Genomic DNA, 27512 nt, shown 5'->3' with positions numbered 1-27512 from the left:
CAGGGACTCACAGGGACCTGATTTGCATTACTAGAATGTAACCAGGGATATCTGGACCTAGTATGAGTTCATTAGCTGAAGCTAGTAATATTTCAATACAATCTAAAGAAACTGTGACTAGTACCATCACTCTGTCACATAAAATTAAAACGGCCTCTATTCTCCCCCCAACCCCTTTTCATTTCCACACAGTCACTGTGTAACAACATGAAGATACTTCTTATTTTCCTAGAAGGAGAATCCCTCTTTAGAAGAAGGCCTGTTTGATCAGGAAAATGTTCTGACAGTCCATGTGGAGTTGTGAGTTTGGCCACAAGGAGTATGCCTGAGCAGTAAGCTAAAGGAATTTCAAAGCGGCATAGTGGTGGCTATCTACCAAGCTTGTGTTTCACTGAGCAGAGGATGCAAGCTAAAGCCAGAGCTGAAAGGATAAGGCTCCACCCACATGACGTACCTTCTTGTTCCAAAGTGACCAAATAGAAGGCCACGGGATAGGAAAGGAGAACCATCATGGTTATGCAGCTCAGGTGCAGGTAGGGAGCAAAGACCTGGGAGGAAGCCAAAAGTCAGGCTGGCCACACTGGGCAAACAGTGCTAGACCTACAGGATGATGCTTACCTTCAGTGAGAGCCCAAATGTCAGCCACCTGTCATTCCAGTAAATGCATAAAACCGCCATGAAAAATGTGCATATCAGAATCACTAGCACAATCAGAATCTGAGGAAACAAACAAACAAAAAATCTTCTGATTTCCAGGCACCAGGCTTGGATCGGAACTGTCCGTGGGAATTGTATGTGTGTCCCCACCATGTCAGGGACCTCATTTCCTCATCCTTTTAATCTGACCATCCTGCACATCCCCAGTACTGGGTGGATCCAACCGTTTACCTTCTTTGCTCCCAAGTCTTTGTTGTGCAGCAGGGCTAGAAACTAATTCCACAGCTACCTGGTCTGATGTTTACTTATTGTCATCTCCAGCCTCAGCTGGGCCCCCAACATTGCCTGACATCTCTCACTCAGTGTCAACAATGGCCATTACAGATGTTCACTACTTTTGTTTTTTAATTAAACTCAATACAGTCACAAATAAGTAACATTTTAGAATTACCTTTTCAATGTATGTTTTCCCCTACAGACTCTAAACTTCATGAGATATAGGATACTATTTATGATTACATCCTCAGTGCCTTGTAGAATGTCTGACACACAGTAAGCACTCAGTAAATATTTTATGAACAGATAAAAAAGATTCTGCTTGCCAGAACACTGTATACTTTATAGAGGGGAAAAAATAAGAAAACATTGAGACCAAGTACATATAACTTTAATTTCTTCCCCTGGAAATGTAAAGACTTTCTACATTGTCCTGCTTTTTAGAGAGCATTTAGTTCCTTCCTTTCCATGATCTGTATATCTATTAAAGTAATTTAAACCATAATTAAACCTCTCACAAAATAACTCCAAGTTTTGCTAGCATGGATGTTTAATTTTACCAAATACAGGGTTGGGCAATAGATTTACAATTGTGGTATGGGAAACACCATTAATAAAGCTACTGTAATAATCATAACTTGCATGGCTGTTCAACTGTAATCCTACTTTTGCCCATCTCTGTATTTAAGAAATATTTCCAATCTTTAACAAACTCTTCCAGAGAATTCGAAAGGTAACATTTTCTAATTTCTCTTTTAAAACCTATAAAATATCAATACCTAACCTCAACAAGAACATTACAAGAATATACAAAATACAGTCATGTGCCAAAATAACATTTTGGTCAATGACAATCCTCATCTACAAAGGTGGTCCCATTAGATTATAATGGGCTGAAAATTTTCTATCACTAGTTACATTGTAGCCATCATAATGTTACTGAGCAATGCATTAGTCAAGTATTTGTGGTGATGCTGGTGTAAATATACCTACTGCACTCCAATGGGAGAGAAGCACAGTACCTTTTCTATGTTTAGTTTTGTTTAGATACACATTGTCTCAGAATTGCCTACATTTTTCAATACAGTGAGACGCTGTACAGGTTTGTAGCCTAGGGGCAATAGGCTATAACAATCAGGGTTGACTAAGTACACTCTATGATGTTGCACAATCACACAATCACCAAAGAATGTATTTCTCAGACATTCCCATCATTAAGCAACACATGAATACACAGGCCTATCTCTTCTATGCACATAGACACAAAAATCTTAAATAACCTATTAGCAAACCAAATGCATCACAACACAAAGGTTTAACTGTCAAATCAGACACACGAGTCTATGTGATTCTGTGACTTTACCCAACACTAATCTTAACTAGTGATTTAAAGAATATAGGCAATTATAAGTACAGATAAAATTGTTTCCCTTGGTGAAATCTGATCCTTTCAAATGCAAGTACTCATAAAAAATTATTTTCTCTTCTGTGCTAGGCTACATTCTGGTCTTGGACTTAAAACGTGTGGTGTGTTTTGGGCAAAGTATGTGGAAACACTGCTTCATAGAAGGAGACTTTGTGGTTATGGAGCATACAAATCTTGTATCCCATTAATTATACAACTCGAGCCAGCCATGTCTCCCACCCTACAAATCTATAAATTCCAGGTTTCTTTACAATAAGCAACCCAGAAATAAACCAGGTTATATCTTGCTTGATATTTTTACTCTTATTATCTTTGGCTAATAAACATCTTTATATGTGTTTCCCAGAAGGCTGGGTTATTAGCATATTTAAAGGAGTTTTGATTGAGGTCATTCATTTCTCCCTGAGCATCTCTAGATAGAAGGGGAATGGGTTACTAACACTTTCCTTCCAGGTTTATTCTTAGTACACTAAAACCAAAACTCCAAGCCCTACAGAATCTCCCTCGCCAACAGAAGCAGTCTCTCCACCCAAGTCTGATAAGCCTAGTCCTTCATTGGTGTGAAAATTTACTGATATGAGTACACCTACTAGAGGCGAATTCAATTTACCAGAATCCAGGAATTATGCATCTCGAAGTGATTCTAATTGTTTCTTTGGATATCTGAAACCTTGGCTCAACAGTGGCCTATGCTTAATGGAATTGGTGTTATATAGAAGAAAGTATCCAAACATTTATTAAGAAAAGTTTGCCCTGGCTAGCTTGGCTAAGCAGTTGGAGCATTGGTCTGCGGACCAGAGAGTCCTGGGTTCAGTTCCTGCTAGGGGCACATACCAAAAAAAAAAAAAAAAAAAAAAAGTTTGCTGGAATGCCATCACCCATGATAAGCTAACCCACTCCCTATCATGTTCTAAGGGAGGTCTCAGAGGACACTGGAAATACTGGTGGGGAAAGTGTCAGCTTCCATGAAGAGCGCTACAGTGGCTCTCCTCTACGCCTGAATAAAGGTGAGAGATGCTGCCACTGAAACTGGCATCCTGAATTCAAAGGCAATGATGAGATCCTGCTGTGGCAGAGGCCATGTAGCAGCACTGACTGACTAAGACATGGTAGGCATAGTTTCTACAATAGGGACAAGCCTGGAATGGTTATCAGAATGGTTTATTCCACAGGGATTCTTTGTAGTGACTAATTGATCATGGTGTCTCAACTCAAAAAGTTTTTCATATTCCACATATGAGTGAAGTCATGTGTTCATAGCTTTTTCTGACTTATTTCATTTAGCATAATATTCTCAAGGTCCATCCATGTTGTTGCAAATGTCAGTATTTCATCTTTTCCGGTGGTTGAATAGTATTCCATTGTATATATGTAATACATCTTCTTTATCCAATCATCTATTGAAGGGTACTTTGGTTGTTTCCATGTCTTGGCCACTGTGAATAGTGCTGCAATGAACATAAGGGTGCATATATCTTTCCGAATACATGTTTGGAGATTTTTATGGGGGAGGGGGTAGATACCCAGGAGAGGAATTGCTGAGTCTTATGGTAACTCTATTTTTAAGTTTTTGAGGAGCCTCCATACTGTTTTCCATAGTGGCTGTACCAGTCTACATTCCCACCAGCAGTGAATGAGTGTTCCCTTTTCTTCACAACCTCTCCAGCACTTGTCATTACCTGTCTGGTTGATAACAGCCATTCTAAAAGGTGTGAGGTGGTATCTCATTGTAGTTTTGATTTTCATTTCCCTAATAGCTAGTGAAGTTGAACATCTTTTCATATAACTATTGGCCATTTGTAAGTCTTCTTGGGAGAGGTGTCTGTTAAGGTCCTCTGCCCATGTTTAAATTGGACTGTTTATATATGTGTTCTTTATATATTTGGGATATTAAACCTTTGTTGGAGTTGTTGTTTACAAATATCTCCCATTTGGTTACTGCCCTTTTGTTTTGTTGTCAGTTTCTTTTACTCTGCAAAAGCTTTTTATTTATTTTTATTTTTTTATTAATTAATTTTTGTTACAGATATTTCTCCTTTTTCCCCCACTGATTCCCCGCTCCCCCTCCCTCCCTACCCTTTCCCCAGTTTGTTGTCCATGTCCACTGTTCATGCATACATGCATATAAGTTCTGTGGTTTATCTCTCCCCCACGATCCCCTCTTCGGGGGATTGTCAGTCTGTACTCCACTTCTGCATCTCTGGGACTACCCCATTCCTCAGACTGTTATATTCATTATATTCCACAAATAAGTGAGATCATATGAAACTTGTCTTTCTCTGTTTGGCTTGTTTCACTTAGGATGATACTTTCCAGATCCCTCCATGTAGTCTCAAAGGACAAGAGATCTTTCTTTCTTACAGCTGCGTAGTACTCCATTGTGTATATGTACCACAGCTTCTTTATCCATTCGTCTACTGATGGACACTTGGGCTGTTTCCAGATCTTAGCTATTGTAAATAGTGCTGCTACAAACATGGGAGTACCTATGTTATTTCTGATTGGTGTTCTAGGCTTCCTAGGGTATATTCCTAGAAGTGGGATCACTGGGTCAAATGGAAGTTCAATTTTTAATTTTTTGAGGTAACACCATATTGTTTTCCATAGTGGCTGTACCAGTCTGCATTCCCACCAGCAGTGTACTAGAGTCCCCTTTTCTCCACACCCTCGCCAACACTTGTTGTTTGATGATTTGTTGATGGCGGCCATTCTGACAGGTGTGAGGTGATACCTCATTGTTGTTTTAATTTATATCTCTCTGATGATTAGTGATGATGAGCATTTCTTCATATGTTTCTTAGACATTTGTATGTCCTGTTTGGAGAGGTGTCTATTTAGCTCCTCTGCCCATTTTTTAATTGGATTCTTTGTCTTCCTTTTGTGGACTTGTATGAGGACTCTATATGTATTGAAAATTAACCCCTTGCCCTGGCCAGTTTGGCTCAGCGGTTAGAGCGACGGCCTGCAGTCCGGAGAGACCCGGGTTCGGTTCCCACTAAGGGCACATGCTTCGGTTGCAGTTTGTCCCCGGCCCTGGTTGGTCGTGCGGGTGGCAGCCACTCGATGTGTCCCTTCACGTCGATGTTTCTCTCTCTCTCTCCCTTCCTCTCTCTCCCTCCCACTCTATCTGTACAAAAAATGGAAAAATGCCCTCGGGTGAGGATAAAAAAAAAAAAAAAAGAAAGAAAATTAACCCCTTATCTGATATATCATTGGCAATTATGCTCTCCCATACAGTGGGTAGCCTTTCCGTTTTGATGATTGCATCTTTCACTGTGCAGAAGCTTTTGAGTTTGATGTAGTCCCATGTGTTTATTTTCTCCTTTATTTCTATTGCCTTAGGTGATGTGTCAGTAAAAATTCTGCTGCGTATCTTGTCTGAGATTTTGTTGCCTACAGTCTCTTCTAGGATTTTTATGGATTCATGAGTTACATTTAAGTCTTTTATCCATTTTGAGTTTATTCTCATGTAGGGTGTAAGTTGATGGTCTAGTTTCATTTTTTTGCAAGTAGCTGTCCAATTTTCCCAGCACCATTTATTAAAGAGGTTGTCCTTACTCCACTGTATGCTCTTGCTACCTTTGTCAAATTGTGATCCCTCCAACTTTGTTCTTCCTTTTCAAGATTGCTGTGGCTATTCGAGGCCTTTTTTGGTTCCATGTGAACTTTTGAAGTAATTGTTCTAACTCTGTGAAGTATGCCATTGGTATTTTTATGGGGATTGCATTGAATCTATAGATTGCTTTGGGTAACATGGACATTTTAATGATGTTAATTCTCCCAATCCATGAACAGGGTATGTGCTTCCACTTTTTTATATCTTCCTCTATTTCATTTTTCAATGTTATTTTTTTGGTTAAGTTTATTGCTAGGTATCTTAATTTTTGTGCCGCAATGTAAATGGGATTTTTTTTCAGTTTCTCATTCTGTGAGTTCATCATTGGTGGATAAGAATACCGTTGATTTCTTGATGTTAATTTTGTATCCTGCTACTTTGCCGAATTCACTTATTAAGTCTAGTAAACTTTTGATGGAGTCTTTGGGGTTTTCTATGTATAGTATCGTGTCATCTGCAAATAATGACAACTTCACTTCCTCCTTTCCAATTTGGATCCCTTTTAGTTTTTCTTCCTGTCTGATTGCTGTGGGTAAGACTTCCAGTACCATGTTAAATAGGAGTGGCGAAAGTGGGCATCCTTGCCTTGTTCCTGTTCTTAAGGGAAATGCTTTTAGTTTTTGCCCATTGAGTATGATGATGCTGCCTGTAGGTCTTTCATATATGGCCTTTATTATGTCGAGATATGATCCCTCTATTCCCACACTGCTGAGCGTTTTTATCAGAAATGGATGCTGGATTTTGTCGAAGGCTTTTTCATAATCTATTAATATTATCATGTGGTTTTTATTCTTCGTTTTACTTATGTGGTGTATCACATTTATGGATTTGCGAATATTGTACCAGCCTTGCATCCCTGGGATGAATCCCACTTGGTCATGGTGGATAATTTGTTTGGTGTATTGCTGGAGCCAATTCGCTAGTATTTTGTTCAGGATTTTGGCATCTATATTCATCAGGGATTTTGGCCTGTAGTTTTCTTTCTTTGTTGTGTCTTTTTCAGGTTTTGAAATTAGAATTATGCTGGCTTCATAAAAAGAGTTTGGAAATCTTCCTTCTTCTTGAATTTTTTGAAATAGTTTGAGAAGAATGGGTATTAGTTCTTCTTTGAATGTTCGGTAAAACTCCCCCGTGAAGCCATCTGTGCCTGGACTTTTGTTTGCTGGGAGAGTCTTGATTACATCTTCAATTTCTTCTGTTGTTATTGGTCTGTTCAAGTTTTCTATCTCTTCCTGATCCAGTTTTGGGAGAATATGTGTTTCTAGAAATGTGTCCATTTGGCTTAGATTGTCGAATTTGTTGCCATATAAATGTTCATAGTAGTTCTTAACGATCTTTTGTACTTCTGTGGTGTCAGTTGTTATCTCTCCTCTTTATCTGATTTTGTGTATTTGGGTTCTCTCTCTTTGTTTCTTAGTGAGTCTAGCTAAGGGTCCATCAATCTTGTTTATCTTTTCGAAAAACCAGCTCTTTGTTTTATTGATCCTTTGAATTGTTTTTTTGGTCTCTATGCCATTTATTTCTGCTCTGATCCTTACTATATCCTTCCTTCTACTTGCTCTGGGGTTTTTTGTTTGTTTGTTTGCTCTCTAGTTCTTTAAGTTGTGAGGTTAGATAGTCTATTAGAGATTTTTCTTCTTCTTTGAGGTAGGCCTGTAGTGCTATGAACTTCCTTCTCAGTACTGCTTTCACTGCATCCCATAGATTTTGTGTTGTTGTGTCTTCATTTTCATTGGTTTCCATGAAGTTTTTGATTTCTTCCTTGATCTCCTCGGTGACACATTCATTGCTTAATAACGTGCTATTTAGCTTCCATGTGTTCAAATGTCTTTGTATGTTCTTCTTGCAATTGATATCTAGTTTCATGCCATTGTGATCTGAGAAGATGCTTGATATGATTTCAATCTTCTTGAACTTGTAGAGACTTAGTTTGTGCCCTAACATGTGGTCTATCTGTGAGATTGTCCCATGTGCACTTGAGAAGAATGTGAATTCTGTAGTTTTGGGGTGTAGTTCTCTGTAGTTATCTATTAAATCCATTTGGTCTAGTGCTTCATTTAGAGTCTCTGTTTCCTTGCTAATTTTTTGTCTAGAGGATCTATCCAGTGATGTCAGCAGGGTGTTGAAGTCCCCTGCTATGATTGTATTGCTATCGATTTCTCCTTTGAAGTCCTCCAGAAGTTTTTAAATATATTTTGGTGCTCCTGTATTGGGTGCATATATGTTTATCAAGGTTATATCTTCCTGTTGGATAGATCCTTTCTATGTTACGTAGTGGCCTTCTGTGTCTCTAATTATGGCCTTCATTCTGAAATCTATTTGATCAGATATGAGTATTGCTACCCCAGCTTTTCTTCCTTTCCATTTGCTTGGAAGATTTTTTTCCATCCCTTCACTTTCAACATATGTGAGTCTTTTGTTGTGAGGTGGGTCTCTTGTAAACAACATAATATGAGTCATGCTTTCTTTCTTTTTTTGTTCTTTTTCAAATCTTTATTTTTAGATGTAAAATGTATTACAGATGTTCCACATTTTTCCCCCATTGACCCCCTCCTCCCCACTCCCGCCCCCCTCCCACCTTTTCCGACACTATTGTCTGTGTCCATTGGTTATGCATATAAGTTCTTTGGTTTATTTCTTCCCACCCCCCAAACCCCTTTCCCTTTGAGGTTGGTCAGTCTAGCAATGAATTTGTGCTTCTTAATCCCTTCACCTTTTTCACCCATTCCCCAACCCCCTTCCCAACTGGCAACCAACAAAATGTTCTCTGTATCTATGAGAATGTTTCTGTTATTCCTGTTCATTTTGTTTGTAGATTCCATTGTTGATAGATATGTATTCATTGTCATTTTGTTTGTTCAAACATTTTATCTTTTTCTTCAAAAAGACCCTTCATCATTTCATATAATAACGGTTTGGTAGTGATGAACTCCTTTAACTTTTTCTTGTCTGTGAAAGTTTTTATATGTCCATCAATTCTAAATGATAGCTTTGCAGGATAGAGTAATTTTGGTTGAATATTTCTTGCCACTCCCTTCTGGCATGCAAAGTTTCTTTTGAGAAATCAGCTGACAGCCTAATGGGTACTCCCTTGTAGGTAACTAGCTGCCTTTCTCTTCCTGCTTTTAAGATTCTCTCTCTGTCTTGAACCTTTTGCATTTTGATGATGATGTGTCTTGGTGTGTGCCTCTTGGGGTTCATCTTGTTTGGGACTCTCTGTGCTTCCTGGACTTGTATGTCTGTTTCCTTCACCAAGTTAGGAAAGTTTTCTGCCATTATTGTTTCAAACAGGTTTTCGATTTCTTGTTCTCTCTCTTCTCCTTCGGGCACCCCCAAGATGCGAATGTTGGCATGCTTGAAGTTGTCCCAGAGGCTCCTTAAACTATCCTCATTTTTTTGGATTCTTTTTTCTTTTTGCTCTTCTGATTGGGCATTTTTTGCTTCCTTATATTCCAAATCGATGGTTTGCTCTTTGGATTTACTTACTCTATTATTGAAGCAGTGTAAATTATTCTTTATTTCAGTTAATGCCTCCTTTAATTCTAACTGTGTATCCATGATTTCTAACTGGTCCTTTTTTATGCTCTTGAGGCCCTCCCTAAGTTCATTTAGGTTCTCACTAAGTTCATTGAGCATCCTTATAAGCAGTATTTTGAACTCAGTATCTGTTAGGTTGCTTATCTCCCTTTCGCTTAGTTCTTTTATTGGGGTTTTGTTCTGCTCTTTCATTTGGGACCTGTTTCTTTGTATCCTCATTTTGGCTGCCTCTCTGTGTTTGTTTCTGTGTATTACTTAATGAGAGGTATGGGGCTCGCTGAGACCTGATGCTTCTCGTTTGAAAGAATTTAGGAAAAACCTGAAGCAGGATCCAAGACTGACCAATCCTATGTTTAAGCAAGTGGCAACAGCTTGGGTGGGCTTGAAAGTTGTGTGGGGCAGGGCGGGGCCTCAGGGAGTCAGCAGGGCGGGGCTACTAGTGTGAGCCAGGTTGCTGGAGTCCCAGATATGGCTTTTGTCTGCCACCCCCGGGAAGGGCTCACCAAAGGAACAAAGGCCTCTTACAGCACGTTTGTCCCCGAGGACACCCCCTCTCCAGCCCTCGCTCCAGTGCCAAACTGCTCAGCTCCTCCCTGTATGTCTCTGGCGCCTCAGTTTCCGCTGGTTTTTCCAGCCAGAAGTTATGGGGACTTCTCTTACTGGCACTGGAACCCTGAGTGGGGCACCTGGTGTGGGACGGGGACACCTCAGTCCTCAGGAAGGACCTTCCCAGCCGCGGGAGCCTCCTGATTTTTATCCACCACGCTTGGGTGTGGGACCAGCCCGTCTCACCGCCGCGCACCGCCAGTGCGGCGCCGCCGCTGCCGCCGCCGCCGCCGCCATCGCCGCCGCCACCGCCACCCCTCACGCCGCTGCACCGCCCGTCCTACCAGTCTGGATGTAGCTGCTTTTTTTTTTTAATTCCGTAGTTGCACGACTTCCATTCAGCTTGATTTCAGGCGGTTTTGAATGATGGTTGTTCTGTAGTTTAGTTGTAACTTTGATGTGGTTGTGGGAGGACGCGATACCGCGTTTACCTACGCTGCCATCTTGACCAGAAGTCTGAGTCATGCTTTCTTATCCAATCAGCTACTCTGTGTCTTTTTATGGGAGCATTCAGTCCATTTACATTTAAGGTGATTGTTGATATGTACTTATTTATTGCCATTTTTGTTTAGTGTGGTTCTCTTTTTCTTCCCATTTCTACTGCTAATTACAGCAGTCCTTTTAACATTTCTTGCAGTGCTGGTTTGGTGCTAATGTATTCCCTTAGCGATTTTTTTTGTCTGGGAAGCTCTTTATTTGACCTTCTATTTTGAATAATAGCCTTGCTGGGTAGAGTAGTCTTGGATTCAGATTCTTGTTTTTCATGACCTTGATTACTTCAGGCCATTCCCTTCTGGCCTGTAGTGTTTCTTGTGAGAAGTCAGCTGAGTCTTATGGGGTTTCCTTTGTAGGTAACCTGTTGCTTATCTCTTGCTGCTTTTAGGATTCTCTCTTTGTCTTTAATTTTTGGCACTTTGATTACTATGTGTCTTGGTGTGGGTCTGTTTGGGTACTTCTTACTTGGGGCTCTCTGTGCTTCTTGAACTTGAATGCCTTCTTCCTTCACCAAATTAGGGAAGTTTTCTGTCACTATTTCTTTGAATATATTCTCTACCCCTTGCTTATTTCCTTATTCTTCAGGGACTCCTATGATGTGAATATTATTTCGTTTCCAGTTGTCCCACGGTTCTCTTAAGCTGTCCTCCTGTTTTTTAATCATTTTTTCCTTTTGGTTTTCTGATTGGTTGATTTTTTTCTAGCCTGTCTTCTAATTCACTGATCCGGTCCTCAGCTTCCCCTACTCTGCTTTTTAGACCTTCCAATGTGTTTTCCATTTCTGATATGTCATTCTTCATTTCTTCCTGTTGGTTTTTAATTTCCAACTGGTTGATTTTCAACATTTCTATGTCTTTACTCGTGGTGCTCATATCCTTACACATGCTGTTGAGCTTCCTCAAGATCATGGCTGTAAATTCCAGTTCTGTTAACTTGCTTAAGTGCACCTCATCTTCCGTAGAGGTCTCTTGTTCTTTCATTTGACTTTTGTTTCTGTTTTTCACCATTTTGGCTATCATAGTGGGCTTTGGAGTCTGCCAAATTTTCCCTGTGGGTGTTGGTGTTCTGCTGTTTGTGGCACCCTCTCCTGGGTTTGGATGAGCCAGGGAGGACCTACTTTAAACACCACGGTCAAGTCTTAGCTTTTCTGGTTAGTGTTGCTTGCGCAGGAAATGGTAGTTATCCTCTAGCCTTTTTTGCCTGGAGGCTATTTGTAGAGGTCACCTGAAGACCCTTGGTTTCTGACTTGCCTGAAAAACTCCCTCAGGTGCTCAGTGTAAGAGGATTTTCCGAGGGTGGGGCAGCTGCTGGTTGTTAATGGGCCTCAATTAGCATTTCAATGGCCACCAGGTAGGGTTGAATCTCTGAGGGAGGGGCCTCAGCCTCTCCCCAGGGCCCTGGGAAGGAGTAATATGACCAGTCCTGTGTGGCTGCACTCAGCAAAAGCTCTTAGCACCCTCCAAAACCCGAGTGTCCCCACAGAATTCCAGTCCTGTCTGCCTTCCCTCTGCCAGAGCCCAAGGTGGGTGGCTGCTGTCAATTTAGCCTCTGTCCGGACTCTGCGTGGTGGAGTCGCCTGGGACTTTTAACCCGAGGGCGCTGCTTCTAGCCAAGGGCGGCCGTGGCTGTGGCACCAGCCCAGGGCATTGCACTCAGCACAAACCCCTGGACTGAGCTGCGGTAGCGGGACTCTGCCGAGGTGGCAGCAGCTTCTAGCAGAGTCCCCTGGTCCCTGCGAGTTCATTCGGCACCAGCCGAGGGCTTAGCACGCAAAGTTCACGGGACTCAGCCTTGGTAGCAGCGTCCCGCCAAGTCCCGTGGTCCCAGCCAGTCCATGCGGCACCAGTGGAGGGCTTAGCAGGCAACAGAGTTCCCCGGACTCATGCGGGGTCGCAAGGTAGGCGGTAGCAGCAACTTCCTGCTGAGCCCCCTGGTCCTGCCGGGTCCTCTGGTCCTAGCGAGTCTGTGCAGCACCAGCCAACGGTTTAGCAGGCAACAGAGTTCGCAGGACTCATGCAGGCAGGCGGTAGCAGCAACTTACCGCTGAGCCCCATGGTCCTGCCGAGTCCCCTGGTCCCCGCGAGTCCGTGTGACACCAGCCGAGGGCTTAGCAGGCAACAGAGTTCGCAGGACTCAGGCGGGGTCTCAGCCGAGGCGGCAGCAGCAACTTCCCACCGAGTTCCCTGGTCCCTGCCCAGGCTGCTGCGAAATGTGGGCTCCCAGCCCCCTCTCACGTCCTCGCAAGCCTACCAGGATTGAGTCGGTGTCCCTGTTTATGTGGTCCTCTAAGGTGTCTTTCGGTTGCCCCTTCCTGAGGATTTGCCTTTATTTTCATTGTAAATCCAGTTTGGCCCTGTGAGATGGTCTGTGTAGCTCCATTCACTTCGCCGCCATTTCCTCTTCCTCTGCAGAAGCTTTTTAGTTTGATATAGTGCAATTCATTTATTATAGCCTTTATTTCCCTTGCCTTTTGGGTCAAATTCATAAAATGTTTTCTGTGACCAAGGTCCATAAATTTAGTACCTATGTTTTCTTCTATGTAATTTATTGTTTCAGATTCTATATTTGTCTTTGATCCATTTTGAATTAATTTTTGTACATGGAGACAAACTATAATCAAGTTTCATTCTTTTGCATGAGGCCTTCCAGTTTTCCCAGCACCATTTATTGAAGAGGCTTTCTTTTCTCCATTGTGCAATTCTGGCTCCTTTATTGAAAATTATCTGCCCATTTATGTGTGGTTTTATTTCTGGGTTCTCAATTCTGTTCCATTGATCTGTGTGTCTGTTTTTCTGCCAATACCATGCTGTTTTGATTATTATAGCTCTGTAGTATATTTAAGTCAGGTAATGTGATACCTCCAGCTTCATTCGTTTTTCTCAAGATTGTTTTGGCTATTCTGGGTCTCTCGTGGTTCCATACAAATCTGATGGTTTTCTATTTATTTTTAAAATGACATTGGGCCCTGGCCAGTTTGGCTCAGCAGTTTAGAGCATCAGCCTGCAGTCCAGAGAGACCCGGGTTCGGTTCCCGCTAAGGACACGTACCTCAGTTGTAGTTTGTCCCCAGCCCTGGTTGGGTTGTGTGGGTGGCAACCACTCGTGTCCCTTTCATGTTGATGGTTTTTTTTTCTCTCTCTCTCTCCCTCCCACTCTATCTGAACAAAAAATGTCCTTGGGTGAGGATAAAAAAAAAAGGACATTGGGATTTTGATCGATTGCACTGAATCTGTATATTGTTTTTGGCCATTTTAACTATGTTGATTCTTCCAATCTATGAACACAAAATATTTTTCCATTTTGTTGTGTCTTTTTCAATCTCTTTCAACAATGCTTTGTAGTTTTCAGTATATAGGTCTTTCACATCCTTTGTTACATTTATTCCTAGTTATTTTATTCTTTTTGGTTGCAATTACAAAAGGAATTACTTTTCATGTCTTTTTCTAAAGTTTCATTGTTAGTATATAGGAAAGCAGTGGATTTTTGTACAATGATTTTGTATCCTGCAACTTTACTGTATTTTGTTTCTAGTAGTTCTTTTGGTGGAGTCTTTAGGGTTTTCTATGTACAGAATCATATCATCTACAAATAGTGACACTTTTACTTCTTCCTTCCCAATTTGGATGCCTTCTCTTGCCTTCTCTTGCTTGATTGCTCTGGCTAGAACTTCCAGAGCTATGTTCAATAAGAATGGTGAGAGTGGGCATCATTGTCTTGTTCCCGATTTTAGAGGAAAAACTTTCAGTTTTTCACCACTGAGTTTATTGGCTGAGTATTTGTCATACATGGCCTTTATTATGTTGAAATACTTTCTTTCAAGAACTTCTATACCTATTTTCTTAAGTGTTTTAATCATAAATGGACGTTCTTATCAAATGCTTTTTCTGCATCTATTGATAAGATCATATGATTTTTACCCTTTTTTAAATTAATGGGGTGTATTACATTGATTGATTTGTGTATATTGAACCATCCGTGTGCCCCTAGAATGAATGAACCCCATTTGATCATGATTTATTATTATTTTTAATGTACTGTTGTATTTAATTTGTTCGTATTTTGTTTAGAATTTTTGCATCTATATTCATCAGAGATACTGCTCTGTAGTTTTCTTTTTTTGTGTTATCCTTGTCAGATTTTAGGATTAGGGTTATGCTGGCCTCATATAATGTGTTAGGAAGCATTGCCTCTTCTTCAATTTTTAGAAGAGTTTGAGAAGGATAGGTTTCAAATCTTTGAATGTTTGTCAGAATTCACTAGTGAAGCCATTTGGTCCTGGACTTTTATTTTTGGGGAGTTTTTCAATGGTTGTTTCAATTTCTTCAGTGCTGATTAGTCTATTTAGATTTTCCAGTTCTTTCTGGTTCAGTCTAGGAAGGTTATATATTTCTAGAAACTTATTATTTCTTCTAGGTGGTTGAATTTGGTGGCATACAATCTTTCTTAGTATTCTAGTGTGATCATTTGTATACCTGTGATGTCTCTTTTATTTCTAATTTTGTTTGAATCTTTTCTTTTTTCCTTAGTGAGTCTAGCCAGGGGGTTACTAATTTTATTAATATTTTCAAAGAACCAGCTCTTTGCTATATTTTTTGTATAGTCTTTTTGTTCTCTGTATCATTCAATTCTGCTCTAAATCTTATTATTTATTTTCTCCTGCTGATTTTGGGTTGCCTCTATATATCTTTTTTGTCTCTATATATCTTATGATCTCACCTTTTATTTCTTCTTTGACCAGTCATTTTTAGTAGTATGTTGTTTAATCTCCACATATTTGTGGGTTTCTTTACTTCCTTTTTGCAGTTGATTTGTAATTTCAAGGCACTGTGGTTAGACAATAAGCTTAGCATCATTTCAATCTTCTTGAATTTGTTGAGGCTAGTTTTGTGAACCAACATATGGTCTGTCCCTAAGAATGTTCCATGTGCACTGGAGAATAAGGTACAATCTGTTATTCTGGATAAAAGGCTCTGTAAATGTCAATTATGTCCATGTAGTCTAATGTGTTATTTAGGGTTATTTTTTATTGATTTTATGTTTGGATGATCTATCTAAAGCTGTCAATAGAGTATTAAGGTCCCTAACTATGATTGTGTTTTGGTTGGTTTCCCCTTTAGTTCTCTGAGTAATTGCTTTAAATATTTCAGTGTCTCTGACTGGGTGCATATATATTGAGAAGTGTTATGTCTTGATGTAGTCCCCTTTATCATTATAAAATATTCATCTTTGTCTCTTGTTACCTTTATCTTGAAATCTATTTTGTCAGATATAAGTATGGATATACTTGTTTTTTTATGGGTGTTATTTGCTTGGAGAATTATTTTCCACCCTTTCACTTTGAATCGACTTTTGTCTTTGCAGCTTAGGTGTGTCTCCTGAAGGTAGCATACGGTTCAGTTTTGTTATTTCATCCTATTTGCTACTCTGTGATTCTTTATTGGTGAATTCAGTCTATTTACATTTAGGATAATTATTGATGTATGAGGATTTCCTATACCCATTTTATCTTTTGTTTTCTGGTAGCTCTATGCCTCCATTGGTTATTTTCCTTCATGTTTCTGTGTGTTATTTTTGTTTGGTGGTATTCCAAACTTATTTCCTCTTTTTCTATGCTAAATGTCTCAGTTTTGGTGCGTGTGTGTGTGTGTGTGTGTGTGTGTGTGTGTTTATTAGATTTATGAAAAAGAAAGTTTTATAACTTTTTCTTTTGAATATATCTGGCCTCCATCCTTTGCCAATTCAGACCATTCCTCCTTCCCCTCCTTTTATGTTTTGGTTGTCACAAATTATCTCTTTATGCTGTAAGTTTGTTGGTGACCTTATTCAGAGATTTGTGATCTTCTGTTTTTTATTTCAGGTAGAATGACCTCCTTGAGTATTTCCTGAAATGGAGGTCTTCTGGTGATGAATTCCTTCAACTTCTGTATGTCTGGAAAAGTCTTTATTTCTCCTTCATATTTAAAAGATAACTTTGTAGGATATATTATTCTTAGCTGGTAATTTCTCTTTTTCAGTAGGTTAAATATTTGATTCTACTCTCTTCTGGCTTATAGAGTTTCTGCTGAGAAGTCCAATGATAACCCAATGGGTTTTCCTTTATAGGTTACTTTCTTTTTCTCCCTGACTACTTTGAGGATCCTTTCTCTGTCATTAATTTTGGAGACTTTTAATACTATGTGCTCTGGAGAAGGCCTTTTTTGCATGGAGGTAACTAGGTGTTCTGTTTGCTTCTTGAATTCAAGGATCCAGTTTTTCCCATAGATTTGGGAAGTTTTCATCCACTACTTGTTTGAATAGGCTCTCTGCTCTCTTCTCCCTCTTTTCTTTTTCTGGTATGCCTATTAGTTATAAATTACTCTTTCTGATGGAGTCAAATAGTTCTCATAGAGTTCTTTCTATTTTATGTCCAAGTCTCTCTCTTCTTCCCTCTGCATGTTTTCTAGATTTCTACCTTCAATATCACTGATCCTTTCCTCCATTTGATTTGCTCTGTTTCCTATGCTCACTAGTTCATTCTTCATCTCTTTAGGTGAATTCTTCATCTCCAGGATTTATGTTTGGTTCTTTTCTAAAGTTTCAATCTCTTTGGTGAAGCAATTGTTTTGTTTTTTGTTTTGTGAGCTTGCTAAATTGCCTGTCTGTATTTTCTCACATCTCGTTGAGTATTTTCAGAACTGCAATTTTGAATTTTCTGTCATTTAGGTTACATATTTCTATGTCCCTCAGTTTCTTTTCTGGAGACTTTTCATTTTCTTGAGCTGTCTCATTACCTTGGTTATTCATGGTATTTGATGTACTTTCTTCTCTGTCTAGGCATTAATGTGTAGATTATACTTTTCTAGCAGATTAACACAAAGAGGTCTTTCTACTACTTTCCAGTAGGTGGCGCTGAATCACAAGTTGGTTTTGTTTTGTTTTGTTTTTTAGCCCTGTGAGATCCCAGCACTGCCTCTCATGGCCTCTGTGGTCAGTGTGGCCACCATGCATCAGGGTCCAAGCGGGCTGAAGGATCCCTCCAGGTTCTTTGTTGTATTGTGCTCAGTAATGGCAGCCTCAACCTCCCTGGGATCCCCCTGTGTTCTAGTCACAAAGTGTACCCTTTGCTCAGGGAAAAATGTGATTCTGCAGTATTAAATCTTAGGCGTGTGTTCTCCAGCATACAGTTAATGTGGTCCACAACCTGACATAAAGGGCAAAGTGAGGCAATCTCAGGAAGGTTAATCTCAGAAGGCAGCCAGGCTTTGTGGCTTTGTTTCACTGTCTGCATTGCCAGCCGCCAGAAGACAACCTTGGCCGCTCTCTGGAGCTACGTTCTTGGCCAGTACTCTGGGCTCAGCCACAGCTAGTGATACTCACTGCTGCAGGAGTGCCCACCAAGTCTCTCCAATCCTCCTGGCTGAAGGGGTGTCAGCGACAACCACATTCCTCCCCTCCCTGAGCTGAGTGCTGAGTGAGCTCCTGGCTGCCCAGCTGCACTTCTGGCTCATATGAGCCCCACTCCTTTTTCACCTCCACCTTTGGATTCACTTGCCCACCTTTAGATGTTTCAATGCACAGATCTCTCAGGCGTATCTGTGCATTGAGCAGGGAATCCTTTGTTGAGATAGGGCTGTGCAGATTATTGTAACTCATAGGGGAGAGACCAAGGGAATCTCTCATGTTGCCATTCTCTATTCTAACTTTTTTTTTTATCCTCACCCAAGGACATTTTTTTTTTAATCCTCACCTGAGGACATTTTTCCATTTTTTTGTTCAGATAGAGTGGGAGGGAGAAAGAGAGACACATCGATGTGAAAGGGACACATCGAGTACCTGCCACCCACACAACCCCAACCAGGGCCAGGGACAAACTGCAGCCAAGGCACGTGCCCTTAGCAGGAACTGAACCCGGGACTCTAAGGTCCAAGGCCTAAGCTATAACCACTGAGCCAAACTGGCCACGGCCATTCTAACAACTCTTAAATTTATGTTTCCAGTTCATATGTCAGACTAGAGTAAGAATAAATTTAAGGGAACCACTCAGAGAGTTTAACATGTTCCTGGATTTTGGATACACAGAGAAATGTATCGAACCCATGCCTGAAACAGTCCATAAAAGAGTAAGAGGCTGTGGGTGGAGCTGCGCAAGCACAGTAGAACGAAATGAGGGAGGCTATGTTGAAAATGACCTGCATGTTCACAGATGGGGGGGGCAACGATGCCTGCTGTCTGGGGACCAAACACGGATCCTTTGACAGAAGGCAAGCTGGCACCATTTTTAAAAGCTCCAAATGAAAGGACCCAACCAGATAAATTTCATGGGGTATAGGAGGACAGGCATTGACTCCACCAAGAGAATTGAAGTCGAGATTCTCAGCTGAAGGGTCTCTGAAAATACACATGGAAAAGGGTCATGGGGTAAAGAACCAACAACTGTGCATTTACCTGGTCCTGATGGATCAACTCCAGATGACCCTCTTGCCCTTCCTTATGGGACTGTGTTCTTTTATTCTGTTTCCTACTCCCCCTGAGCCCTCCTTTGGTGAGAGAGAGGTAAAAGGACCATCATGCTCTCTCTACCAGCACAGGCTTCCAGCAGCAGGGGAGGGGGAAAGTCTTATAAAGTTGGAGTCTGGGTTATTACAATGAACTGAATTTTCAATGACTGACATGAGAATGTTCTTGATACTATTATCGGACTGGGAAAGTAATGGAGCTTGCCTAAGACTTTACTGGGATGGGAAGAAGAGAGTCACAGAGTAAGTTTAATAAGGAGTGGTAAGAAAAAATAAAGTGTGGGTTCAGATCCTTCAGTAAATCAGTGACATCTGTTAGAATTTTAATTTCTGTTAAAACAGGGTAAGTAGATTACTTTTTTCTAAGGGGAACAATGAAGAAAGCACGACTCTGTACAGAACACTGAGTGCCAAAGGGACATTCTGTCCTGGTCTAAGATCTCCTATGAAGATTCAGATGTCCTACCTTATGATTCCAGTGCAGGTACAGTTCATACCCTTCCCAAACCAACAAAAATCCAAGTATCTGACAAAGCAAAGAAGAAAAAGGAGGTTATTTTGAAATCACCAAGTTGTGGCCCACAGCACTGTTCTGTGTTCAAATGCCTTTCACTACATTCACTTCTTGCTATCCTTGTGCTTTTCAACCGCTGGGAGCTTGCCACGCTGTTCCTCTGTCTGAGAAGCTCTCCCTCCCCATGCCGCTGACCTTTCAAAGCCAGTTCGTATGTCACCTCTTATTTGTAACCTGTACCAGCACCCCCAGGAAGAATTAATTATTATTTTCTCTGGAATTTCATAACAAACCACCACACTGATATCCTTCCTGAGTTCCTACCAATTCCTTTTCCCTGGGATGGACCTTATTCCTCGTATTACCATTTGTCAGAGAACAGAGGTCAGAGGCCAGGTCTTCCCAGGGTCATTTTAAGGCTTTCTGTTTTTTTTATCTTCACCCGAGGATATTTTTCCATTTTTTTACAGATAGAGTGGGAGGGGGAGAGAGAGAGAAACATCGACGTGAAGGGACACATCGAGTGGCTGCCACCCGCACAACCATCCAGGGCCAGGGACAAACTGCAACCGAAGTACGTGCCCTTAGCGGGAACCGAACCTGGGTCTCTCTGGACCGCAGGCCGACGCTCTAACCGCTGAGCCAAACTGGCCAGGGCAAGGCTTTCTTTTTTTTTTTTTACCCTCACCCGAGGACATTTTTCCATTTTTTGTTCAGATAGAGTGGGAGGGAGAGAGAGGAACAGAGAGAGAGAGAGAAACATCGATGTGAAAGGAACACATCGAGTGGCTGCCACCCACACGACCGACCAGGGCCGGGGACAAACTGCAACTGAGGTACGCGCCCTTAGCGGGAACCGAACCCGGGTCTCTCAGGACCGCAGGCCGACACTCTAACCGCTGAGCCAAACCGGCCAGGGCTTAAGGCTCTTTCTTAAAGAACAAGTGTCATGTTACAATTGTTAACCACTGTTGCTAACACTGGTATTTAGTCAATAAATCTTAGGTTTCAATATAAATCTAGCCAGTCACCAAGTCAGTGTAGAGATAGAAACTGAAAACTGGAGTCCTCAAATGCTCGGGATATTACTAAGAGTGGGAATATATATGGCACTTACCTTTTTATCAAAATAATTTTATGGCCCTGGCCGGTTTGGCTCAGCGGTTAGAGCGTCAGCCTGCGGTCCTGAGAGACCCGGGTTCGGTTCCCGCTAAGGGCGCGTACCTCGGTTGACCACTCGATGTGTTCCTTTCACGTCGATGTTTCTCTCTCTCTCTCTCTGTTCCTCTCTCTCCCTCCCACTCTACCTGAACAAAAAAATGGAAAAGTGTCCTCGGGTGAGGATAAAAAATAATAATAATAATAATTTTATGTATATGATTTCATTTCTTCTTTATCCAGCCCTATAAGATACCATTATATTAAATATTATCACTCTCATTTCAAAGAGAAGAAACTGAGGCCCTGGCCGGTTTGGCTCAGCGGTTAGAACGTTGGCATGCGGTCCGGAGAGACCCGGGTTCGGTTCCCGCTAAGGGCACATGCTTTGGTTGCAGTTTGTCCCCGGCCCTGGATGGTCGTGCGGGTGGCAGCCACTCGATGTGTCCCTTCACGTCGGTGTTTCTCTTTCTCTCTCCCTTCCTCTCTCTCCCTCCCACTCTATCTGTACAAAAAATGGAAAAATATCCTCGGGTGAGGATAAAAAAAAAAAAAAAAAAAAAAGAGAGAAGAAACTGAGTCTCAGAAGAGTTACATGACTTGACCAAAGTTACAAAGTAACCCAAAGATAGAGCAGGGAACAGAACCTAGGGTTCCCTCTTTGTTCACTGATATATCTATTTTATGCATCCAAAAAGGGTAGGATAGAGTAGGATTTGTTTAAATATGCTCATTATTTGACAGTAGAACTCATGCCTGCCTCAGAAGCTAACACAATAAACAGCATTTCACGCTTGTGTATGAAAGCAGTACAATTCAGTGGCCAGTCTGCCCCAGACCACATCACTCATCTGCATTTTCCCCATTATAAAGAGAAGTATCTAACTGGTCTCCCTGCCTATAGTCACTCTCCACACCACAACTACCAGGGTAATTTTCCTAAAATAGAAATCTGATTTATGCCAAATGTCTTAGAGTTACTTTCCAGACCTTCCAAAAGCTGTCACAGGCCTATGTCTTCATCGTGCCCTTCATGCTAACAGAACTGACCTTTCCCTCTTACGTTGTCACACCCCAAATTTTTCTATCTCGCCAACTTTGTCATGATGTTCTCGCAGCCTGGAGTGTTCTCCACCCCTGTATACTCACATCCAAATCCAACACTCACTCAGGATCCCTCTCCAGTGCAGACTCTCCCAAGAAGCTTTACTTAATCCTCTTTGCAGAAGCACCTCTTCCTTCTCAGATCCATGCAGAACTTTACTTAGGTCTCTCTGATGACAATTATAATGTTCTGTATGTGTTAGTTATTTTTCTCTATGATTAAGGTGCAATTCCAAACTCACTGAATTACGATATTACAGTTTATCTTTTATACCTACCTTTCTGAAGTGCCCTACAAAAAACCAGAAACTGTTTGTTTTGTTGACCTCTGTATACGTAGTACTTATCACACACATTATGATTAATATATTTTATTGAGAGAAAAAAAATGAATGCAAATGGCAACTGATTTGGAGGTTGGGTTCTTTTGTATCAGATAGTAAATCAGTGGGGACAAGGAACTGTGAAATAAGAGAAGGATGTATATACCCTATGTACAAATGAGCACTGAAAAACTCCAATTTCCTAAAAGTTGTGTAACAAAATACCAATCATATTGATCAGCTTAAAACTAGGTCTGCTCCCTTAAGTCAGATTGGTGATTAATGCCACCTTGAGTAATTTTACAGAGACAGCACTGCACCTGTGCCACCCCAGCCCTCAAGACTGAGGAATGTTTAAAGAAAAAGGAAGGCCCTGGCCGGTTTGGCTCAGCGGTTAGAGTGTCAGCCTGCGGTCCAGAGAGACCCGGGTTCGGTTCCCGCTAAGGGCACGTACCTTGATTGCAGTTTGTCACCAACCCTGGTTTGGTCGTGCGGGTGGCAGCCACTCGATGTGTCCCTTTCATGTCGATGTTTCTCTCTCGCTCTCTGTTCCTCTTTCTCCCTCCCACGCTATCTGAACAAAAAATGGAAAAAATGTCCTCGGGTGAGGATAAAAAAAAAAAAAAAAAAAAAGAAAGAAAGAAAGAAAGAAAGAAAGAAAAAGGAAGACTGAAACCAGACACTAACAAAGTTCTTTGTGTCTTACACGGAGACCAAATTAGACTGGACTGAAACCAGACACTAATAAATTGGATACTAACCAAATGTTTAAGTATATTACAGAAAAAAACAACAGAAAACTGTTTTCCAGTCCCTCTGCAGAGACCAGCTGAAACTGGCAGACACTGGCTCAGACAAGCTGGGCTTACTGGAGTCTGTGCAGGGAACTCTTGAAACTTACCCTTTACTTTTCTACAAAACTCTGCCAGATTGGAAATCCTCTGTGCTTTCCTTTGCCTCTCTCATATCCATACCCTGTATGCCTAAATCTCAAAATTATGCAATTGAACCCTTCCAAGAATAAGCTTATGAATATGTATAACCTCTTCTTATTCTCATCTCTCAAAACTTGTCTCAGCTCTTTCTTCCAGGAGAGTGATTTGAGCCTTGCCTCCAGTCTCCTTGTGTAGCTGCCTCACAGTAAATCCTCTCTCTCTACAAAAGACCACTGCCTCTAGGTTTGGTTTTTCAGTTGCCTGGCAGGAAATGAACCCACTTACTCAAATCACTTACAGTTGTCCTCCCATAAACTTTCCACTTCCACAGACCTTGCTCTTGCCCAGCCTGAATTTCTCCCACTACATGACACTACTATATAACAACAGAGGCAAGGTGGCTATTGCCAAAAGACTTTTGCTAAAATGTAATTTGCATCTGAACCAGCAGACTAGCATTTGTACTTTATAATAGGTTTAAAAACTAGCTAATTTGTAAGGCCCAAAATGACTGGTTCTCGGGAGAGGGGTTATGAAATGAGTTAGTTCAATATGTAAAGGTACTGCTAATGTGAAGCTACAAGTGCCTAAAATAACAGCATTGAGTGAACCATAAAATAGGCTATAAAACAGGGGAATAGAAAAAGGATGTTCTGCCACCCTTTCAAAGGATCAAAGTGATAAGATGCATCCTCTAATAGCACAAGTCCATTCTTCTCCACCAATCCCTTGTGCCTAAAATTCAAGCAGTTGATGTAAACCCCAACTCTAGTTAGACAAGAGTGAGTGGTGTTAGGTTCTGAGGGCTCCCAGCACCACTAGGCACCATATACCACAAACAGGAGCACCTCATGAGGCTATTCAGGAAGGGAGTGGAAGAAATGGGGAACATTACTCACCACCAGCAACGAAGTGTAGGCAAAGAGGATTCCAAATAAACTCAGCAAAAGAAGAGACCAGAAGTACCAGTATCCTGTAACTAGATAAACAACCCTGCAAAAACGTGTTTCAATCCTTAGAATATAGTAGAAAGTAGTGGCATTTAAGATTAAACTAGATGAGGCATAAAACAGCAGAGGGAGAGTAGAAGAGAAGCATTTTGGGAACATATCCGTGAAGAGCTTTGGGGATATTCAGTTAGGAGTTTTAACTTTATCCTATAGGCAATTGGGTACTTTAATGGAGGTCTGTATGAGTGGTATGGTTTCTAAATGTTATTTAGAATATATACTCAAAAATTATGTCCTCTTTAGAAAGCAATAGAATAATACAGAAAGTCTGAAATGAGAGAACAAGTCATCCATAAGTTCACCACCTTAATAAAACTAGTACTTTTCATTTTGGCAGGTTCCTTCTCCATGCGCCTGTATGTTTTCTCACATAACTGCAATCGTGGCCACCACATTAATTGCTATATTCTGTGTAAGAGATTCGGGCTGTTAAAACAGTCCTGATGTGTTCTTTTCCAAAGGTAGTTTATGAGAGAAAACTAGTAATGATTTGCTAAAAGAAACAGTGTTATACTTGGTCTAGATATCATTTGTCAAAAAATTTAGACTCTTCATTTCAAGATAACAGAAATTACCTCTTCTCCATATTAAACCCAGAGAAATTATATTTTAACGATATAACATATAAATTAGTGAACATATAACCACATTAAAATAAGAAAGGCAATTCTCTTTGGGCAGGCATAAAAGATACACCAAGAAGAAAGAAATAGACAAGCAGCCATCCTAACGAGAGTTATTCCAGATCAAGTCACTGGTGACAGTACTCTGTAGATGAGTCTACAACCAGGAATCAGAAAACATGTAAGGAATGTCAACAAATGAACTGAATAAAGTCAATAAATAAAATAACTTGCACCCAACTCTATATCATTAATAGAATCATCAGAAAAGAACCACAAAATAAAAATATGTAAGATATTCAGAGAAAGAAAGGAAGGATGCACATTCATGTAACAGAAATAGGGTATTTTAACACAATCATGGTGATTATCAAAACAATAAAACAGATATCTTGAAAAAGACCATGAAAGATGAACTTAATAACACTCTAGATACAGCCAAAAAATTAACAGTTTAAGCAAGTTTTGATATTGACTTTGTTTTCCGAGTGATAATGGAAAATAAGGTATGCCGTTTAATAGTGCCTCTACCTTTTCTAATAATTTCTCTGGCCACATTAAATGTTTTCACTTCTTCCTACCTAAAAGGTCTCCTTTTTTTAAAATTCAGTCACATGGAAATGTTATTATTAGTTCAGCTCAAAACTCACTCACCAAACTCAGAAAAAGTGTTCACCCACCTGCTATGCACTACAGGCAAAGTTATAACTGGTTTCTCTCTCTCTCTCTCTCATTTCATCTCTCCTTTTTCTACTTCATCTGCACTTATTCTTGGTGGCAGTGGTGGTATAACAAAAAGGAGTACGAAGAATGAAAAAGAGTTTGTTTAAGTAAATGCATATACATCAGTGGGAATTTAAGAAGAGTCTTTCTCAGCTATCCCTTCTTTAAACTGGGAACACACAACTGCTGATGGCTGTACAATGGGCTCGCTCTACATATTTTTCAAGCAATTTTCTCCCTGCTCTTGGTCCCTATTTTACATTCATCTAGCAGCATGATCACAACCCCTCATTGGATGAAGACCTTCTCATTTAACCAAGACAGTCTTCTTGGGGCAACGTTCACCAGGACTTCCCTCCTTCTCATAGCTAAAAGATCCAGCTGTCCTGCATCTTCTCCTAATACATACCCTACATACCACAGTGCTTTATATCAGAACAATGGGCAGCTGACAGTAACTCTGAGAAAGAAAAGACATGCTAGAGAAGCACTGGGAACTTCCACATAGCAAGGAATGGGGAGAAAGTTAACTCCACACACTCTTGGGGAGAAAAAGAGAAGTTAAAGTAAACCCACCAAAAATCTGCTCTACGTCTCTCTAGCTAGGGAGAACAACTTCAAAAACTGGACAATATGTTTTTTAAAAAATCTAAGTGAAGGCATCAGAGAATCAACAGGCAGTGAGCAACTATGGAGCCAAGGTCCAAATAAGAGAGGAAATCCAAAGATATAACTAACTTGGCATTTGGAGTGACTTTTCTCCAGAAGAAGTGGCTGAGATACAGGGAGAAGGGTTTCCTGCATCGTGCAGCAGCAGGAGGGAAAAAGAGAAGAAGTATAATCTGGTCAACACTATACACTTTGATTTGGGATCTTCCAGGGCTACATCCTAGAAGCACAAACTGGAAATAGAGTGCTTTTGGAAAATGAATCCTACCTTTCACCCAAGGATGTAACATTGGGTTAAGGTGAAAAGGATTTGCTAATACCTCTAGTTACCTGTCAGAGTAACTCTCTAAGGGGACATAATATAATTCAAGGTCTCAAATGACTTATATGATATTTTATATACAATGCCTGGTACTCAAGCAAAAACAATCAGACACACTAGGAGAGGAGACCACATTGTTGAAAGCCAAAATTAAAAATGGATAACATGCCCTGGCCAGTTTGGCTCAGCGGTTAGAGCATCGGCCTGTGGTCCTGAGAGACCCGGGTTCGGTTCCCGCTAGGGGCATGTACCTCGGTTGCGGTTTGTCCCCGGCCCTGGTCGGTTGTGCAGGTGGCAGCCACTTGATGTGTTCCTTTCACATCGATGTTTCTCTCTCTCTCTCTGTTCCTCTCTCTCCCTCTCACTCTACCTGAACAAAAAATGAAAAAAAGTCCTCGGGTGAGGATAAAAAAATAAAAAAATAAATAAATAAATAAAAATGGATAACATAAAAAAGTTTTCAGCAAATCTGGATAATAGAGATATCAGATACAGATTTCTAAATAACTATCCTTAAAATGCCCTGGCTGGGTAGCTTAGTTGGTTAGCGTGTTGTCCCGATACACAAGGTTGCGGGTTTGATCTCTGGTCAAGGCATACACAAGAAGCAACCAATGAATGCATATATAAAGTGGAACAACAAATCAATGTTTAGCTCTCTCTCTCTCCCTTCCCTCCTTTCTCTTTAATCAATAAATAAAAGTTTTTAAAATGTTCAGACTGGGACAAAATTCGAATTTCAGTATAGAAATATTAAGGACAGGATCAATTAAGAATTTTAGAGGGGAGCCTTGGCCGGTTTGGCTCAGCGGTTAGAGCGTCGGCCTGCAGTCCTGAGAGACCCAGGTTCGGTTCCCGCTAGGGGCGCAAACCTCGGTTGCTGTTTGTCCCCGGCCCTGGTGGGTCATGTGGGTGGCAGCCACTCGATGTGTTCCTTTCACATCGATGTTTCTCTCTCTCTCTCTGTTCCTCTCTCTTCCTCCCACTCTACCTGAACAAAAAATGGAAAAATGTCCTCGGGTGA

At 40.8% G+C, this 27512-nt stretch overlaps 1 protein-coding gene across 1 annotated transcript in view; it reads right to left on the bottom strand.

The window, feature by feature from the left end:
• The window catches only part of LOC118628538 (glycerophosphodiester phosphodiesterase domain-containing protein 4-like), a 105730-nt gene extending 80993 nt beyond the window's left edge, over positions 1 to 24737 (bottom strand). Inside the window, exons 1-5 of the mRNA XM_036259524.1 lie at positions 24727 to 24737; positions 24041 to 24134; positions 19574 to 19633; positions 619 to 717; positions 455 to 548 (exon numbers count right to left, since the gene is read on the bottom strand). Coding sequence (XP_036115417.1) covers positions 455 to 548; positions 619 to 717; positions 19574 to 19633; positions 24041 to 24134; positions 24727 to 24737 — 358 coding nt within the window. The remainder of the gene's footprint in view (positions 1 to 454; positions 549 to 618; positions 718 to 19573; positions 19634 to 24040; positions 24135 to 24726) is intronic.
• Between the last annotated feature and the right edge of the window lie 2775 nt (positions 24738 to 27512).

Source organism: Molossus molossus, unplaced genomic scaffold (genome assembly GCF_014108415.1).
Source record: "Molossus molossus isolate mMolMol1 unplaced genomic scaffold, mMolMol1.p scaffold_m16_p_13, whole genome shotgun sequence".
In the NCBI taxonomy this organism is placed as follows: domain Eukaryota; kingdom Metazoa; phylum Chordata; class Mammalia; order Chiroptera; family Molossidae; genus Molossus; species Molossus molossus.
The sequence above is the reverse complement of the archived record's forward strand: the minus strand, read 5'-3'. Positions and strand labels throughout refer to the sequence as shown.